At 38.5% G+C, this 17,889-nt stretch overlaps 1 protein-coding gene across 1 annotated transcript in view; it reads right to left on the bottom strand.

Annotated features, from left to right (window-relative positions):
• Positions 1-425: 425 nt before the first annotated feature.
• The window catches only part of SHC3 (SHC adaptor protein 3), a 57,694-nt gene continuing 40,230 nt past the window's right edge, over positions 426-17,889 (bottom strand). The window contains exons 7-12 of the mRNA XM_066181661.1: positions 15,295-15,421; positions 14,106-14,259; positions 13,030-13,126; positions 11,951-12,145; positions 9,465-9,760; positions 426-6,334 (exon numbers count right to left, since the gene is read on the bottom strand). Of these exons, the coding sequence (XP_066037758.1) occupies positions 6,206-6,334; positions 9,465-9,760; positions 11,951-12,145; positions 13,030-13,126; positions 14,106-14,259; positions 15,295-15,421 (998 nt within the window). The 3' untranslated portion in view covers positions 426-6,205. The remainder of the gene's footprint in view (positions 6,335-9,464; positions 9,761-11,950; positions 12,146-13,029; positions 13,127-14,105; positions 14,260-15,294; positions 15,422-17,889) is intronic.

Genomic DNA, 17,889 nt, shown 5'->3' with positions numbered 1-17,889 from the left:
CCTTTTCAGGACAGGGCATCATCTGGCTCAGAAGGGGGGGCCTGTATTAATTAATGCTTACATGCTTTCACTAAAATAATATTTGTTGAAAACAAACACATGTGTTGTCTCTGTCAAAGTATGTGGAGCTCCTGTGGTGGTGTAAGGTCAGTGTAGCTGAGGTCCAGGTCTCCTCATGTGCCAGTTGTTCCTCTGATATTTTTCATCCCTGATTCAACTGCGTTGAACAATTGATTGACTTACTAATATTCAGTATCCAGGTGAACATTTTGGAATGGTACACATTCTGCTACAAAATATGCCTCCCTTCAGGTCAATTAAAAAACCCAAGCCCAACCCCAAACACAGCAAATAAACTTCATTAAGGAACCGGAGCATAAGAGAATAGACTCAAGCCCACTTTACAATCTAGTAATAGTGCTCACTGTTTTATTACTTTGGTTAAACATATACAAACTGAATAATCAGAAAACAGTTGCATGACACTTATATTCCAAACTACATTTTTCAAGGACTTCCCCAGAGACAAAATTTGTCTCTATAGCTAAAATATCACAGTCAGCAGAGAGGCAAAGACTTGAGATTCACAAAAGTGGTTAGGAATATAAATTATCACAATATTTCCACATACATTATTTTTCCTGCAATTCTCAGTTAAAAATGTTTCTAAAAGTAATAAATATTATTAAATAACAATTGTACAATAAAACTTCCTTTTACAGCAAAATAGTCACTTTTTAGTTTTGTTGTTGCTGCCCACACAATGCAAAGGAAAACATTTACCTCAAAAGAAGAAACCTGGCTTCTTTCAAGTTTTAGCTCTGCAGGACTTTACTAACAAGCAGTTATCACAGCAATCCAGACAAAAAGGACACAAATATATACTAATTATAATCTTCACATTCTTTATTTTTTTAGAAAATTTCACCTAATTTTGAATTAATGTATGTCTGGGTGTGTTTGGTGTCTTTTTCCTCATGGAAGAAAAAGGAAGATGACTGGAAAAAGCTTTCATTTGAACCTGGATTTTATTTGATCTTCATGATAGTTACATGAAGTGTACATCTGCATCCTTATCTCAAATTCTGAGGTTACCGTTTGTTTTCTGAGTCATTTGCACTGTCTCTTACACAGTGGGGTAGCAGAATGAGTCACCTAGTTCTAGCTTCTTCCTTTGGTTTCCATGACCTGTTATGTTGTCAAACAAAGTTTAAACAGTCTTTGTATGGTGCTTTTGCTAGAAATGTGTAGCTCCAGAATCTTATCCCCTTTACTTGGAGTGTGGGGAGCGTGCAGAGGAATAGATCAGGGCTTGTGAGCATAAATGTCTCAATAAGAGATGAGCAGTAGGCTTTGTATCCCCAGAGGTCCTGCTTAAACTCTATCAACCAATTAGCATGTTTATAACTTGGGAACAACTCTATTCTCATTAGTGACTTAAATGCCTACTGGCTCACGTTTCCAGGCTTCACATTTCTTATCCCTGAAGTTTTGTCTCCCAAGACAGCTTTTCACTCTCTATCCAAGCCTTTGGTTGACTGCAGGCAAATTGTATGTCCATGTTATCTTTTCCATGGGCCTGCCCTCATTCCAGCTGCATCCAGTGCATATATGACCAAGGCCCACAGACACTGTATGCGAGTGAGTAGAGTAAGTCCAGCCGACCACAGAGCATGAAGTGGAAATTCACCCACATCTTGACAGCTTTGAACACACATGAATTTGTGAAGAATGCATACCTCAGCTTGGGCAAAAAAGACCATGTAAGTCGAAGTGGTTTTGACAGTACACTTAGGTATGTCTGAATTTAGACTTTATGCAGACATATTTTGAAACTGTCAGGCAGATAAAAAGGGAAGTATGTCTCTCAGTTCAGTTTAGACTTCATTTATGCAAATATGGATTATGTTTTACTTAATATAAATTATTGGTTCTATCACTTACTTTGGATAAACATTGGAAGCTAAAGAACAGTTTTCCATGCAGGATTTGTAAACTTTTTTCAGAATATTCACAAGTTCCAAATATCCCTTTGATAACTGCAAATTTCCTAGAAGGTGCAAAACTTTTCTGGTTATCAAATCTACTGACAAATGCCTAAATATGCATCAATTCTATTATTAATGCATTATAATTGGCATCTGGCATTGATGTGCCAGCAGCAATCATACTACAGTAGAACTTTTTTTTTAATTCTCCTCATCTTAGTGCACATGTTGCCTGGGGACCATGGTGATAAGAAATGTTGAGTATACTATTCCGCAGTGTGGAAAATGTATGAATACAGGCTATAGAACATTTATAAACATTCCTGCTGGCAGGAATGTTTACCAGACTGTTAAACATTTTGTTCCAGTGACAGTGCACACTTTCCACTGAAGTCTTGGTCCCAGGACCTTTGTTCAAGCTTTTATTGAATATCTGGCAGACAGGTTTTGGCAGAAACAGTGTTACCTCCCATTGTGAACCCTGTAGGAAATGAAGTGAAACAACTGTATAATGGGGCAAAAAGGCAGGCATTAAGCCATGGAAATTGCATCTTCTCATATGGTGATCAGCCAGGCATGGTTAGTTTGAACATTCTCCTCTTGCATTAAGGAAAGCTGCAAGCTTCCTCACTCTGAGAAAACTCCCATTTGTCAGAAAGTAATTCAGTTTTCAAACCATATTTTTAGGTTTCCTTGCTTCTGAAGCATCTGAAATAATTGAAAGTATGAGAACATATTTTCTAGTATGTACCTAGATGTCCAGCCTATCACTGCCAGCAACACTGAATGAATTTTATTAACTTAATAATTAGTCTAGATCTAAAATAAAATGTAATCAAAATCATCTGGTTCACATAATAATGTTCTTTTTTTAAAGGCATTGAATATGTTTTCATAGTTAGTAGTTCCTATAGCTGCAACGCAACTGAAATCAAAACCATTAATCAGATAGGACTCAAAACCAATGCAGACACTCTTGCAGGGTATTTAGAGTCCCAGTTCTGAGTTCTCAGGTCTTGATTGGAAAAACATCAAAAGATACTATCATATCACCTAATCTCAGTGATTTCTATTGAGTCTAGATTTTTTTTTCTTTCAGTAAAACCCCACTTCTTGAAATCATGGTACTGAATTACCACAAGTGTCTTGTCCTTGAGACGGCGTAAAAAAGACAATAAAAAAGATCAGGGACTCCGAACCAAAGGTGAACATTAAAAGACTCTCATTATTATGCTGTCAGTTGTTAGGCATTCAGCTAACTTCTCAGCATTTAAATCTACCTTATTACTTTTACATCTCTTAACTTGGTGGCAATGTTGGCTCCTCACAGAAGTGAGCCCAGCCGCTCTAGCAGGTTCAATTAGTTCTTGTTGAAATCAATTTAAAATTTGCCTAATGACAACTGGTTTGGAACTGCTATCCAAACAGCTTTACAGTTTATTTTTCCTTTTCATAAAGGGAAAGCCGAATCTACCACAGTAACTGGGACAAAAATTGTGGCAGGATCCACAAATGGAGTACTGAGTGGCACGCATGCTCTTCCTTTCTGTCCAGTTTTGAGGCTGCGTGGCTCCCAGTGATGTAGAAAAGCTTTTGTGTCCTCATGGATCTGCTGGCCCATCGTGTCAGCAGGGCACTGTCACAGTGCAATGGCACTATTGCCCTCTCGGACCACATTGCATCTAGATAAGATGTACGCAACCTTTGCATCATCAATGAATATGCTGAACTGAGCAAGCTGGCTGTGCTGACAGAGCAGCTCAAAAATGGCCGCATTCCCCTGGAGGCACAGTTTGGGAAATATAGTCTGGGAAATTTAGTATTTCTGTCAAGCAGTTTCCTTTTGTGTCTCCTTGACACCAGCTTTAATTTCCAAAACATGCAGCTAAGTGGCTGCTAAGTTATTAAAGCTACTGCTAAGACAGTGGTAAAAAAAAATAAGATATTTCAGTATATGTTTAGTGCCTTTAATTCATACACCCAACTTTTGTCACATTTTTCCAGGATATTTAGGAATCCAAAACAGACATAGGAAGCATGTGGGCTTTTTGAAGACACCTAAGGGGGTTATGCAGAGAACTTTTACTGAAATGATATGCAATATTCAAAGGAAAAAAGACACCTTCTCTTATAGTTATTGATATCACAATGAAAACTTTCCAGAACATGGCTACAGGAAAGTTAGAGCATGGAATAACAAGCATTATATATGAAAAAAAGTGACAGCTGAGATAATTTAAACTGGAATATGGTGAGACATAGATAAATAAAGTCATTTTTTGAGATTCTCAAATAAACTAATTTTGGTGGATACTACTTTGGGATATCCGTTCCTATTTCCTTGCCACTCCCAATCTAGTAAAACAAAATTTTAAAAATTCCACATCAGTGCCATACTGATTTGGGTTGAATTCAACATTTAATTGCTCTCCTTTGCTCTCATCTCCCATTCAGACCTAGAAATACCAAATAATAACTACCTTTAGTAAAATTAATCACAAGCATTTGGTTCACTAATGTCTTAATTTGGCTTCTGGATGTCCTAATTACAGAATGACATATATTTTAACATAGGCACAGGTTACATGATTAGTCTTAGGTGTCTCAATTTTCAGTTTTGAGATTACTCAAAGTCAAACTTTCAACTTCACCACATTTAAAAGCAGAATGTACAAGAAAGTTATTTCAGAATTTTAACGTGAGGTCCTGCCTGAATATATTCTAAGTGAATTCTTCAGTCAGTTTGATTATGGTTTGACAGACTGTTAAACTTAGCAAATTCTTAGAACCAAATGTAACTTTAAGTAAACTGTGGGGTAGGCAGGTACTTAACCTACACTTACCCTGCTGAGTTTTTATGAATCAAGTCTGAAGATTTGATTTGAGAGACTGGTGCTAGAGAAGACCTTGGATTGCTGAAGGCTAAATCTTGACTCTGGCACAAGCATTGCATTTACAGGAAATGTGTCTATTGAATTTTACTCATAATAAGATTCATAGAATGGGAAAATAACTTTATATAACACTTAAATGTGAACAGTACAAACATCCCTTAAAGCATTTCCCAGTACCAAAAGTCAAGGGCATTTCTGCCAGAAATATGTCTTTATTGTATGTGTATTTTTTAAGGTTGGTATTTAGAGAAAAACAGTAGATTTCCAATGCCTATCACTTGCTGAAGGCCAAAATGAAGTTTTGCTTTGGCAAGTAAATGCAAGTGACATCATTTGCAAAACTGACCACTGAGTTCAGATAGTTTTCACTGCTTATGAGAAGAAAAGATTTTTCAGATATGTCTTCAAACAGTCATGTACATCTTGTATTAGGCCTATTAAACATAAGTTATTTGAACTTGTCTAATCAGTATGCAACATCTCACTTGAGACTGTCAGTTCAAGGACACCTAGATCTTCACCATAAGCAGAGAACTACTTATAAATAACCTTAGCACTGAAATTAATAAATTGAAGTTACAGTACACTGTTACAATATCATTAGAAAAATCAAAGCACACACCTCATACACATAGAGATCACATCAAATTTTTGCTGAAGACACAAATGTTTTGAATAGCATCATATAAGAATTCAAACTGACGTCAGAAAGATAAAATCCTTTTGATATCAGTGACACTGAATAACGTTTTTAAAAAACATTTTATGCTAAATTGCTGAGTTGAAATACTAGTTACTGAATTCAGATTCCTTCCATGGTTAACTAGCATAATCCATCTGTAATCCCCATAGTTGTGCTTCTTAGGTAAAAGCAGAAATAAGATTTGTAGTATTAAATTTCTCAAGAAATTGAGAGTTCTGAATTTTATTTTTTTTTTATCTGAACAATCACACTTATCATTTTTCTTTTGGTAAAAACACATGGCACAGAAGATAGTTTTATACTGTCAACAGACTGACTTGAAAAATATAAATATATACTGTATTTTTTATATATAATGTGTATATACACTATCAACATTCACATTAGAGAATCTGAACAATTTTGTTGAAATTACTTTTAAGAAAGCCTTCTGCTGTGATTTCATGTCACATAAAGCATTGAAAATGTTCAAGTGTACCATATGAAATAGGATTTCTTAAACATATTTGTGAAATGTATGTGAACATGAGGGGGTTTTTAAATGTACATTTTCTTTTCAGATCTGCAATTTCTACCAGTTATAGCTTGCAAGTTGCAATAACTAAAAGAGTTATCTGGAGTCAGTGTTTTCTTTCAGCAGGCTGTTGCAGGCAGAGTTCACTCACTGAAGAAACTATAGGCAAATTATTCTCAAGGTGATAGTTGATGAGATGACTTATGCTGTCAAAGACACGATCTTTTGTACGAACCTTCAAAAAAAGGATGCAAGAAGATACATTAAAGAGTAATGTACTTTCCCCCTTAACTTCACACTAAAATTGTCTAAGAATAAAATGACACAATCATATTTTAGAAACTGATCCCTTTTCCATCAAAATTGGTGGAAATTTGGCACTTATCAGTGTGGCTTCTGTTTTCTCTCTCACTCCCCTTTATTTTTCACCAAATAGATATTTTGGATGCAATTCCAGGGACCAGCCCACTCTTATTACTCTTTCTGAATAGGTCTGCTTGAAAACTTCTGTTCATGATTTTGTTTCACTCTAAGTCAGATTGTTAGATCAATTTTTCTTCTTCAAAGGACCACCTACTTCTGTGAGGTGTTTGCACCTTTTTAATTAGAAAGAGCTCTTGTGTCAGATATATCAGAAACCAGGTTCTTTGTGCACCTCAGCATTTTTTGTGCTTTTCTTAAGACCTTTTTCTTAAGACCTTTTTCTTCTGCTACTCGAAAATTCCTTCCTAGAAAGAGATCCAGCCACCATATGTGTTTAGCTTGGGTTTGCCCTATGCCGCAGAATGTATCCCTGTGCCTTTGGAACTGAAGCACTTTAGGGCAGGAAAAATAATTTTTCTAGCCCACATACCAGCCCTCTGTAATAGCATCCTGCTGGTATACAATCTTCCACCCATGACAGGAGAAAATGGATATTGCAGGATAAAACAGTCAAAATTATCAGAAGCCAAAACCTAATCTATATTACAATGCAATATTTGATTATTTAGCCATATGTTCACAAAACATTTCCTTCCTATATTTCAAATAAGTTAAGCATACAGCTGCTAAAGGCAAAGCACAGATCCACTTCAAGCTAACACCATGTTGCACGAAAACTTTTATTGGCCTGGTTGTACACTGCCTTAAGCAAACGCCTGTGAGCACTGTTCTGAGTAAGAAATGTCATCTGCTCTCCTTGAACTATTCTCAGGAAGAAAGAACTTGTGTTAAAACTTTCAAAAATCATCTTATGCTGTGGTGGACACCTCTCCTGAAATAATTCAGTTTCAACATTAAGTTCTGTAAAATTTGCGAGAAGCTTAACACAGTATGGCATAGGGTAAAAAAGAAAAAAAAGGAAAAAAAAAAAAAAAAGAAAAGGAAACAAATATGGCATATGATGCTTTGATGCTTTCTGGTCAGTCTACATGTAGCTATGTCACTGAAGGAAACCAAAAGGCTCTCCCAATTTCTGAAGCATTCTGCTTTGAAATGTCACTTTCTCTAAAATAAAACTATATTTTCAAAATGAAAAGATATCTTTAAAAGAGAACTAACTTTACTTATCTGTATTCTGACGTGTTCTTACCATAAGTTAGACACTCTACCATCAACAGAGGTCTAATTCTAAATCTAGCAAAATCATGCAGTCCTCCATTTTAAGCATCCATTATCTGAACAAAGGATCTCTTTTTCCTTTTTTAACTTTTTTGTTAGCTGGATGAGAGCAGAAGCAACTGGACAGTTAACTCTGCTCTGCGAACACACCCTTAAGAGCTGTTACAAGTCATTGGGTACTGTATGCAAAATTAATTTTCAGGCAACATTTGTGTGAATCAGTCTTCAAGAACCATCCTGCTGAGACCATGCAGGATGAAATGCAAGCCACTGGCATGCGGTGGTGGCTAGCCATGCACTGGCATTTTATTGATGATTCTCCACTTTGACAAGTTGCAAATAGGGCTGCTCAGAAGCTGTGTCAGGATCCCACAAATCGTACAGACAGCACAGCTCTCTGTAACTAAGAAGAGTTGCAGAAAATCATTGTTCTGGAACAGCGCCTTCTGAGCAAGGCACTTCAGTGCCACTGGGGCCATGACCACACAAGCAGGCTGAGGGAAAGGATGGGTGCAGATAACAAGCAGATCCCTTACCAAGGAGGTCAGCAAATTAGAGATGCACTAAAGGCAGCACAGCAAAGATGGGGGGAGGGCCCTCCAACCCGTACAGGAAGAAAATACCCTGGAAGTCATCTGGTCACAGGACCTGAGTATTCCATGCTAGTCAGCACTGCAGCCGTGCTCCTGGTGGGACACAGCACTCCTGCACTTGCCAGGTCACACAACGGTGTTTCCTTTGAAGTAGCCTGTAACAGTTATTTGTGGGTTTATGTGGAAAAGAGAATTAGCCTACCTTGTTGCAGGAAACTTGTCACAAAACTGTTGGCAAATTTTAGTGAAGGAGGCTGCCCATCAAGAGGTGTAGAGCCACTCCGCTGGGCTAGTGTACCCATCAAACCCAGAACTAGGCAGCTGGCATCTCAAAAGTGCAAAAACCATTCTTTCACTGGCCTCACGTGGCAAATGTAATTAATTGCAACAAGTACCATTGGTGCTCCGCACTGCTGCAATACAGACTCTGCAGGACTGACATAATTCTGCCACAGCTTTCTCAGCTCAGATGCCAACAGGGCAACTCCTTTATGGGAGTCTCTCACTTACCTTGGTGCTGGTTATCTAAAGTTGTCTTTTATAGAGGAAAAGGAGTTGCCTACTTGCAGCATCCAGGAGCCAAAAGTAAAACTCATGACAATGATGTCAATCTCTCTGAAGAGTTTATGCCTCCACAGAAGCAGGACAGGACAGCTACAGAAAACTAAAGCTCCCTTGTCCCCTCCATCCTGCTGTGGGGAAGGTGCCTTCATCAGCTGCAGGAGTCTTTGTGTAGAGTTAAGAGATGGAACAGGCTTAACCCAATGCTCTCCTGGACAGACATGCAGGAAAACACAGAGGGCCTGCTACAAATCCCAGGTAACAAAGATGCCAAGTGGAAATTGCCAGCCTGCAGGCTAGCCAAACCTCCTTCCTTTAGCAAGAATACTGAAGTGGCTTGGCTGCACTTTTGACCAAGACTGCACAGCACTGATCAAAGCATGAACTTGCTTGAGAATCAGGTCCCTAAGGCTCCCTGCAATGTGTGCAGAAATCATGTGCTAAGTCTTCTTCTAGGCAATCAGGGAGAGAATTAGAGATGTGATGGCACATCAGAGATATGAGGGGCTGCTTATGATAAGGTGTGAATAAGCTAAAGAAGATTAAAGGCATTTAGAAAAAATTAGTAGAGTCAGAAACCCCATCTATTAGTGAGGAGTCAGTGCTTACAGTTCCTTCTGGGTCCACCAAAAGAAGATGCTTGGCTTGTCCTTTGTGCATGCCTGTCAGCACATAGGAACCAGGATTTGTGGTACTCTTCCTCACAAGGAAATCTCCACATTTCTTTAATAGCTGTTCTGCTTCTTTCCTGCTCATCTCTCCTTGGTACCATGGCTCTGTACTTAGCTCCTCAGCTTCAGTCCGGACAGCTACTCTGGATAAAGGCGGACTGATGCATCCCATGGAGGTGGATTTCTTCAACACAGCCTCAGATGTTTGATTCTTGAGAGCATCTTCAAATGGTTCTGGTTATGGAAATATGAAACAAGAGCAGGATCAGTCACAGGTAAATCATGTAGCAAAATTGTGATATTCTGGTTATTTTAAACTGGATTTATTTTGCATTACAGCCACTTCTCTTTATCTTTATGAAAAAATGAGGGAATATATACTAATAGACTTGCTGATTTATACAATATATTAAGACTGAGGAGTGCAATGTGTTTAAAATGTATGTTATGCACAAAAGGATACTGATAAAAATCAGACTGAACCTTGGCAGGATCTTTTGAAAGGTACTGGTTTATTTCAGTTGTGGCTATTGTCAACAGCTGTGTTTATACTATCTGGTACCAGGCAAATCTCTCCTTCAGTCTTTCTAGGTATGTCAGACAGTTTAATTTCAAATAAATTGCATAATAGGGGCACCTAATGTCATTATACTCATATCTGGTCTCTGTTCAAACTACTTATTCATTTAAAAATTATCCATTACTGAGTCTCCAGCCCAAGGCTATGTCTAGTAGGGAACATTCACCCTCACCACTCAGCCTACTCCTAGCCTCCATCTAGGAAGAGAACCTTGCAAAACAGACACAGGTTAACACTTTTAACATCTTTTGCCTAGCTAAAATCAGCCTTGGGGAAGCATCTTTTAAACCTCAACCAAGTCCTGAACTCAGTGCAGTTGTAGAGGTGAGTGGAAAGAAGTGTCGTTATGGATCCCAACGGTCTTACAGAAATAGCAAATATGTCATAGGGTGCTTCACTACATCTTGTACTGACCTCTTGGAAGCTATTTACTCTTGCAAGACCTTCATCTGGCCCACCAGTACATGTCAAACAGAAGTATTGTTCTGTGCCCTTGGGCTTACAGAAGGACATCTGGAGAGTGGCACAGTGAACCAATACACCAGCTCTAAATAGATTGTTCAGATGCAAGGAGTACAAAGCCCTGTTTGCGTGGGGCCACAGAGAGGCTAGTTTAGGTCAAAGAAAAAGGAAAAATACTGTGCTGCTGCAACTCATTGATATCTCAGCCAGTTATAAAAAGTAGTTTATAAATATCTTCACTATACTGCAGTCTGCACAAAGTCCATACATTTAGCTCAACAAACCACTAACTTAGGGATAATTGGCATGTTTTCTAACACTGTTTTACTCTGATGTTCCAGTGGCTGATAAAAGTTAACATCCCTTATTTCAGATTTTCAGCAGATATTCAGCATATTTTTCTCATTTGAGAACTATATTCACAAATAGATATTCTCCCAACCTTCTTCCCTGCTCCTTTCTTTCAACTGAACATCTCACTAAGCTGTGGAAACAGAGCCATATCTCAACAAAAACATGCCAGGAAAATGGGTTTTTTTCTATACTAAGATAGCAGAAATGTAGATACTTTATTTTACAAATAATTTGTAGGCACCAACTGCTTTGTCTCACTGCCTTCTAATTACGTGAACTGAATTAAATGAAGCACACACAAGCAATTTATTTGAGGTAGAAAGAGTAAAAAATCTCAAGAAAATTTTCTGTGCAGCAAATACTTTCACTATTTCTTCACTTTATGTATCTTCTCAAGGCTGAAAACAATATATTTTAGTAGCACCAATACCAAACTATGGCTGATGCTTAAGCCATGGTTTTGCAGCTATGGTGATGATTCTGATCTAGGAAAAGCTGCCTCCAAAGTTGGATCAGATAGGACAGGAGGCCTACCCAGAGTAAGTGGTAACTCAGTACTTTAATTTCCATGCTAGATTCCTTGTGGCACAAAACTTTTCATGCACGCATTGACTTCCTCAAAACATACTCACAGGAGAGGCTGAATAAAATTCTCCACTCTTCCATACCTTCACCCTCCTTCACTTTCCTGTATGGCAAGCTTCCTGATTAATTTTTCTTCTGACATAATTGCCTGTGATGTTAAGGATAACATGGACTGCAACTAACCTTTACTCAGGTATACAGACTAGCTCCAAGTCTTCAGCCACCGTTATTTTAATTTAGTCCAATATGAAACCTTGATGGATTCTAAAATTCACCACAATTACACCAGGAACACTAAATTTGTTGATATATCTATAGATAGATAGATATAGATATAGATAGATATAGATATATATAGATTTTTTTATTTTTTAAATACAGAACTAAGGCATAAGCATATTTGGTCAGTTGTCAGAAAGGAAGTGAATAGGAAGGGAACTCACTCATGTCAAACAGATCCTTTCCTGGGCTGGTTGCTTCAGCATCCTCTGCTGTTCCACTGATGGTACTTTCAGCATTTGCCTGAAGTGCCAGTAGATCTTCTCTATTTATATGCTGGGTGTTTACATATATTGGCAGCTCTGCTGTTGGTGCTACTTCTGATTTCTCTTCTGACATACTACAAATATCCAGAGATCCTAGAAAATTCAAGACTTTTTTTTTTTTTTTTTTTTTTTTTTTTTTTTTTTTTTTTTGTAATCAACAGAACAGTGTTGGCCAATTATCATCACACCACATCATGACAGGTTTAAAATTTCCTGGACTGGGAGATGTAAAGTCAGTATTGAATGGCAGAAAAAGTGTTGATTAATGGATTCAGAACTGTGTTCCAACGACGGTATGGTAGGGTTATTTCCCAGGAAGAAAGGAAATCTTTGTAAATAAAGATTATAAATTTCAAAAAATACATTCTGTTGAGGAGTCATGAGAGGAGGAGAAGGTATAAAATCCTTAAATGTGTGCAGATTAACAATAGAGAATATATTCTGGCATTTGAACAAAAGTGTCCCTAGAAACACAGTGAAGTTATCACATGAAGCTGAGTGGGGTAAAATTTTATATGTGTTTTGAAATTACTTGAAATTCAAAGACAACAAAAGGAACATAATGAACTCTTCTCTATTTTATGAGTAGAGAGCATTGCTACACATTTAAAATTAAACTTCTCACTTTAGGCTTTTCATTTGAGAATTCTATTTTGCATATCCTAATGGGCATGCAGAAGACCCTTAAATATCATGAGGTTTTAAGATACAGAAAGTTAGAAAGCTGAAAGTCTGGGTAATTGTATTTATGAACTGCTCTGCAGAAGAAAATATTTCATGAAGGTGTGCATTTAATAATTTATCCAGAGGTAATTATCAAATGTTTTTCACTGGTATCAACTAAGCTAAAACTCAGACAAAGGGAACCTATCGACCAAGTTTAGTTCATTGTCTTAAGACTTTGAGGCATCAGACTTTTGCATGCTTTGCCCTTCAAGACCACCTGCACTATTACAGCTGAAAGTAGCAAAACTCACCTTGTTTAACAGGCCCGTGATGCCAATCTTCACTGAAGTTTTCTCCTACGTGATGGCTCTGATAATAAATTTGATCTCCTCCCACTCCTGATGCAGACTAGAATGGACACATGTGCAAGGAATTTTTCAATTGTCTTTAAAATTCTCAGACACATTACAAGTGGCTCTGCCAATTTCCTTGGATGTATTTTGTGTACCCTCACTCCACCTTTCCAAGTAACCATAATATCAGAATATATATATCCCAAATACATTTCTGTAAGAGCAAGTTATTACCAGTGACTTCCATGTGTTCTTCCCTGCCTTCTGCTTTTAGTGACCCCCATGACACCAAATGATGCATCACTTCTTCAGTTTGTATTCACACAGCAGGTCTTGACAACCTATTACTGGGAAAAGTGTTTCACAGAAACACACATGGGATGAGAAGACAGCCCCAGCACTCTTCACAGCATGAGCTGAGAGATTCACATTGGTACTACGGGGTGCATTGGGTACTGAGGGGAGGATGTTTGCTATAGACAGGACCCCTCTGGACTTAAGCAGAATTGTGATGGATCTGAAAATATCTCTTAGGGGGCTACATTGATACTGCAGTCAAACTTTTGACAGAAGTGCTGGTAGAAATATTCAAGCTGACCTTAGCTTGACATGAGGTGGAAAACCTACCTAGGAACCTGGCTGAATACTAATTACTGCCAAGACATTAACATAATGAACTGTTAGTAATTACAGCACTAGATTTTTTAAATGATCCTGCATTAAATCATTCCCAGTTAATGTGCACTAATTGATAATCTCTGAAGCACACATGGTTTCTGCAAATGTAGTAGCCCACAGAGGATTTCTGTTCCTCGAACCTGTTTAATCTTTTAATGCCATGAGGATTTCACCTCCTTTAATTTGTGCTGAACCTGCCTAATGTGTTGCCCCCTCGATCTGCAGTGGCCATTCAGACACTGACCACACAGGAAGGGCTGTGTGTTATAGACAATCCGAAGGTATCCACCGTAAAACCATGTCTTTTAAAAATTTTGGATCAATCAGCAGGAGAGTAGAAATGAAATTATACTGACCCCAGCTGTGTCTGCAGCAGTGGGAAGCCTTGTTTTGAGCCTGGCATCAAGGAATCCGCCAGGGGGAGGTATTTTATTTGGGATGTTGTTGTAATAGTGATGCTCAGTTGCCTCATTATCCTCCTCCGTCCATGGGTCCTCAAAACTGTGCATCCTGTAAGGAAGAGAGTGCTTTCTTTTGCCTCTTGGTTGTAAAGCACGTACAAATACTTCCAGCATGTTAAGGCTGCCTGTCAGGGGATCACCACTGCATATTGTATAGACACTTCAGCTACCACTGTAAGTCAGGAAGCAATGGTGGATCATGCAGCAGATCTGTTTACACAAACTGACACAAACCTCCTTTGTAATGGACCAAATTCTTTATGCTGGGTATGTTTAAACTTGGCTTTAAAGACCATTATAAGCTGCATTAACAAACAACTTTATTTAACCTTAAAATAGCACTTGTAATATTATTACTTGATTGACTGACTAGGCTCTAAATCTTTGTCTTTAGTTATGACTGCTCTATCATCAATGTAATTCTGCAAGAACTTCATGAAGTCAAGAGATGTGAATACAGCATGCTTCCAAATTAGGATAGTAGCATTTTATATTCCCTATATACCTGGTTTTGCTCTGATATAAGAGATTACAGGGGCTAAAAGTTCACTAGGGTTTCTAATGATGTTAGTAAGCACATTGCAATCCATGTATCTAAAGAAAACAGAATGCTATATCCCAGTCTTTTGAACATATACAAGCAGACAGAGTTTGTATTCTCCAGATATCAGTGCAGTCAAACCTCCCTGCAATACATCACATTCCTAGAAACATCACCCTAATATGAGAAATACTGAAACATCATTAGTCATTTTGGAAGCCCTGCACCATTTAAACTGACACAGCTGCAGTGGCAGTAACGAGGAAATGTCGCAAATAACAACCATTCTTGGCCATGCAATTCTGCCTACTAACTACAGCACAAAACACATGATCATTCTAACATCAATGTGAAATCCATATTTAGCCTATTCTTTTAAATGGACTGCTTTCATATTTGTTAGGCAAACACTGTTTTGCTAATACAGCAGAAACCCTTTTAAGTATTCAAGTCCTGTCTGTCTCCAGCAACATGGTCCACATTTTATCAAGTAAATTGAAAGCTAAAGAAGGTCCTTTAGCTGTCTTCTGCAATTGCACTCACCTATCAGGGAAAGTAGGTGTCTTAGAGGGGCATTGCAAGTACTGCTTGAATCGAAGCTCAAATGCTTGCCCTATGGTGCTGATGACATCCTGGGCCAGACCATCACAGCATTCCAGTATATGACAAGCTAAATGAAAAAGATTGACACATGCAAATCACTGTTTATGTCATGGTGGGATGCAATGACCTATGACAAAACACCTGCATGTCAAGCTTAGTTGCCCTATTAGTCATGTGCACGTTTCAATAAAACCCAATTCTGATACAGTGAATTTCAGTCAATCACAACTGTTTAAAGGTTACATAAAATTGCACTGATGTGTAACTGCAATAGACAAGGTCACAAATCTGTTCCACTATTTTAACAAGTCCACAAACAGAAAAACAAATTTCATTTGTTATTACCTGAATGCAATAGATTATGTAAAAATTCTAAGCCTTAAATTGAAATTTACAAAAATATTAATAGATGGTAATAATAACAAATGTTTTGTTTGTTTTCCTCATTTTAATTACTTCCCTTTTATGTCTAATCACCCCAATTTTACAAGCTGTTCTCTTTTCCCAAATAACAGTCTGAGGGAGGAGCAGTATTCACAGATATTTTCTAGATAATGAGCCCTGATCTTGTTCCAGGAATACAGAGGTTGGTACCTTTTCCTGTTTGTTTGCAGGGAGACACTCCCAGCAAACTGTAGGGTTGCAGAGGCAGCAGCCTGATTAACTCCAGCACTCCCCCATGTGCAACCTCTCTGAACCCACTGTGACAGAGGCAGTAAAGGGGGAGGCTAGCAGCACAAGCTCTCTTCCTATGGAAGACCAAGAAACCTTTACCAGCCATATGAGCAGCCAAATCTGTGCTGGTTTTAAATCAGAGAATGGCTTGGAAGTCTCCTCATATACAAAAACACAGAGGTGAACTTGTGAAGAGCTCCCTCAACATTGCAGGAGCACAGATGGGTACTAAGAGGTGGAAGCTAAAGATTTAAATTAACGACCTCTCAGTGACATCCAGAGAAGTGCAGGTGAGTCAATTTTCTGTACTCAGAATTGGACAAGCATATTATTTACTGGCTATAACCTGGATTGGATTTCAAACTGGTTCTTTTCCAAATCCTGCCACAGGAAAGTGGGTTCTTGTTTAAAGTTACTGATTTGTTCACCCCTGACTGCTTTAATAACCTGAATATAAACTCTTCAGCTGAAAAACTGCATTTTACTGCATGCCCAGTGTCCAACTCACTGGAACCAAGTGCATTGGATGTCAGTGTCCTACAAATAAGGGTTGGTCCTGACATTTAGTTGAAGTAATACAGGGAGAGTATAGAAGTAATACCTAAAGTAGGTTTAGATATGACTTTTTCAAAGGCTGAAATATTGGATAGACTTCTGAAGAGACCAGAATAAAGGGCCAAGAAACCTGCAGCTGGCAAGTATGGAATGTGTGCTATCTCTTCCTCAGCAGCAGCAGCAGCAGCAGCACCTCATTCAGCATGAGATGGCACCAGTCACAGTGCCAAACACATACAGTGGTGTTCTCACCACAGAGCATCCGCTGTGCCAACCAGCAAGCTGAAATGCCTCATCTAGGGAAAATATCCCTAGCTGCATGTTGAAGTGGATTCAGCAGACAAAAACAGACAAAACCTCCATGTGTCCAAAGATGGAGGCAGACATCCCTGACTAGCAGTAAGACGTTTGCTTTTTTACGTCCTCTGCAACACTGCTATTGGCACTGAACAATCAGCCCCCATGGAAGGTGCGCATTTTTCTCTGAAAATGTGGACCAAAAGTAGTTAGGCCAAACAAAGCTAAAATGTTTGCACTCTAGTTATAGAGTGTGAATTTAAAGAGGCGACATCGCTCACTGCTAAACCTTTCAGGAGCTAAAATGAAGTATGAGTCATTAAGTAGTTTCAGTAGGTGACATAATGAGTAACCTGTTTCCTTGGATACATGGATGGACTTTCAGCAGGTAGGAGATATGCTTCTTGTAAAAGGATGAGGAGGTTTGGCTCACACAGAGATGATTTCTTGTGAATGTTGCAGCAGAAAATAGACAGCCTTTAGCTTGCTAGATCCAGAATGCAAAGCACGAAGACAGCTTTTCCATCCTTGGGAAGAAATCAGTCTAATATGCAAGATATACTACAGCATTGGTGGTAGGGTAGCATTAGTAACAGCAGCAGTAGCGTTTTTGCTAGACACAGGTGTAAAGACAAATTCCCTTTTAAAGTCATTTGCAAGTGATGGTGAAAGAGGGCAATTCAGGTCCCTTGGTAAATTAGAATTCTTCGAAAGAATGTGTTTTAATACAGGTGACATACAAAGTCACTATTCTGCAAACCACTGATATATGCAAATGAGTGGGGAAAACACCCATGGAAAGTCATAATGCTGGAAGCTTAAAGATCACAGTGTGAAAGAATTTACATGAGGTAACAGTGCAGCAAAAAGGGCTTAGGAGGAACCAGCCAATGAAGAGGACAAAAGCAAGAAAAATTAGAAAGGTGCATTCCCTGCTATAGTGGCAGCCTTTGTTTTGCAGGTATCATGTACCTTTTTAAAACAGCTGCAGGAAGATGAAGGAAGGAG

The sequence above is a fragment of the Chamaea fasciata genome, unplaced genomic scaffold (assembly GCF_029207755.1).
Source record: "Chamaea fasciata isolate MVZ Bird 193981 ecotype frontalis unplaced genomic scaffold, bChaFas1.0.hap1 SCAF_4, whole genome shotgun sequence".
Taxonomy (NCBI): Eukaryota; Metazoa; Chordata; class Aves; order Passeriformes; family Sylviidae; genus Chamaea; species Chamaea fasciata.
Note: the sequence above shows the minus strand (reverse complement) of the source record. Positions and strands in the feature narration are given on the sequence as shown.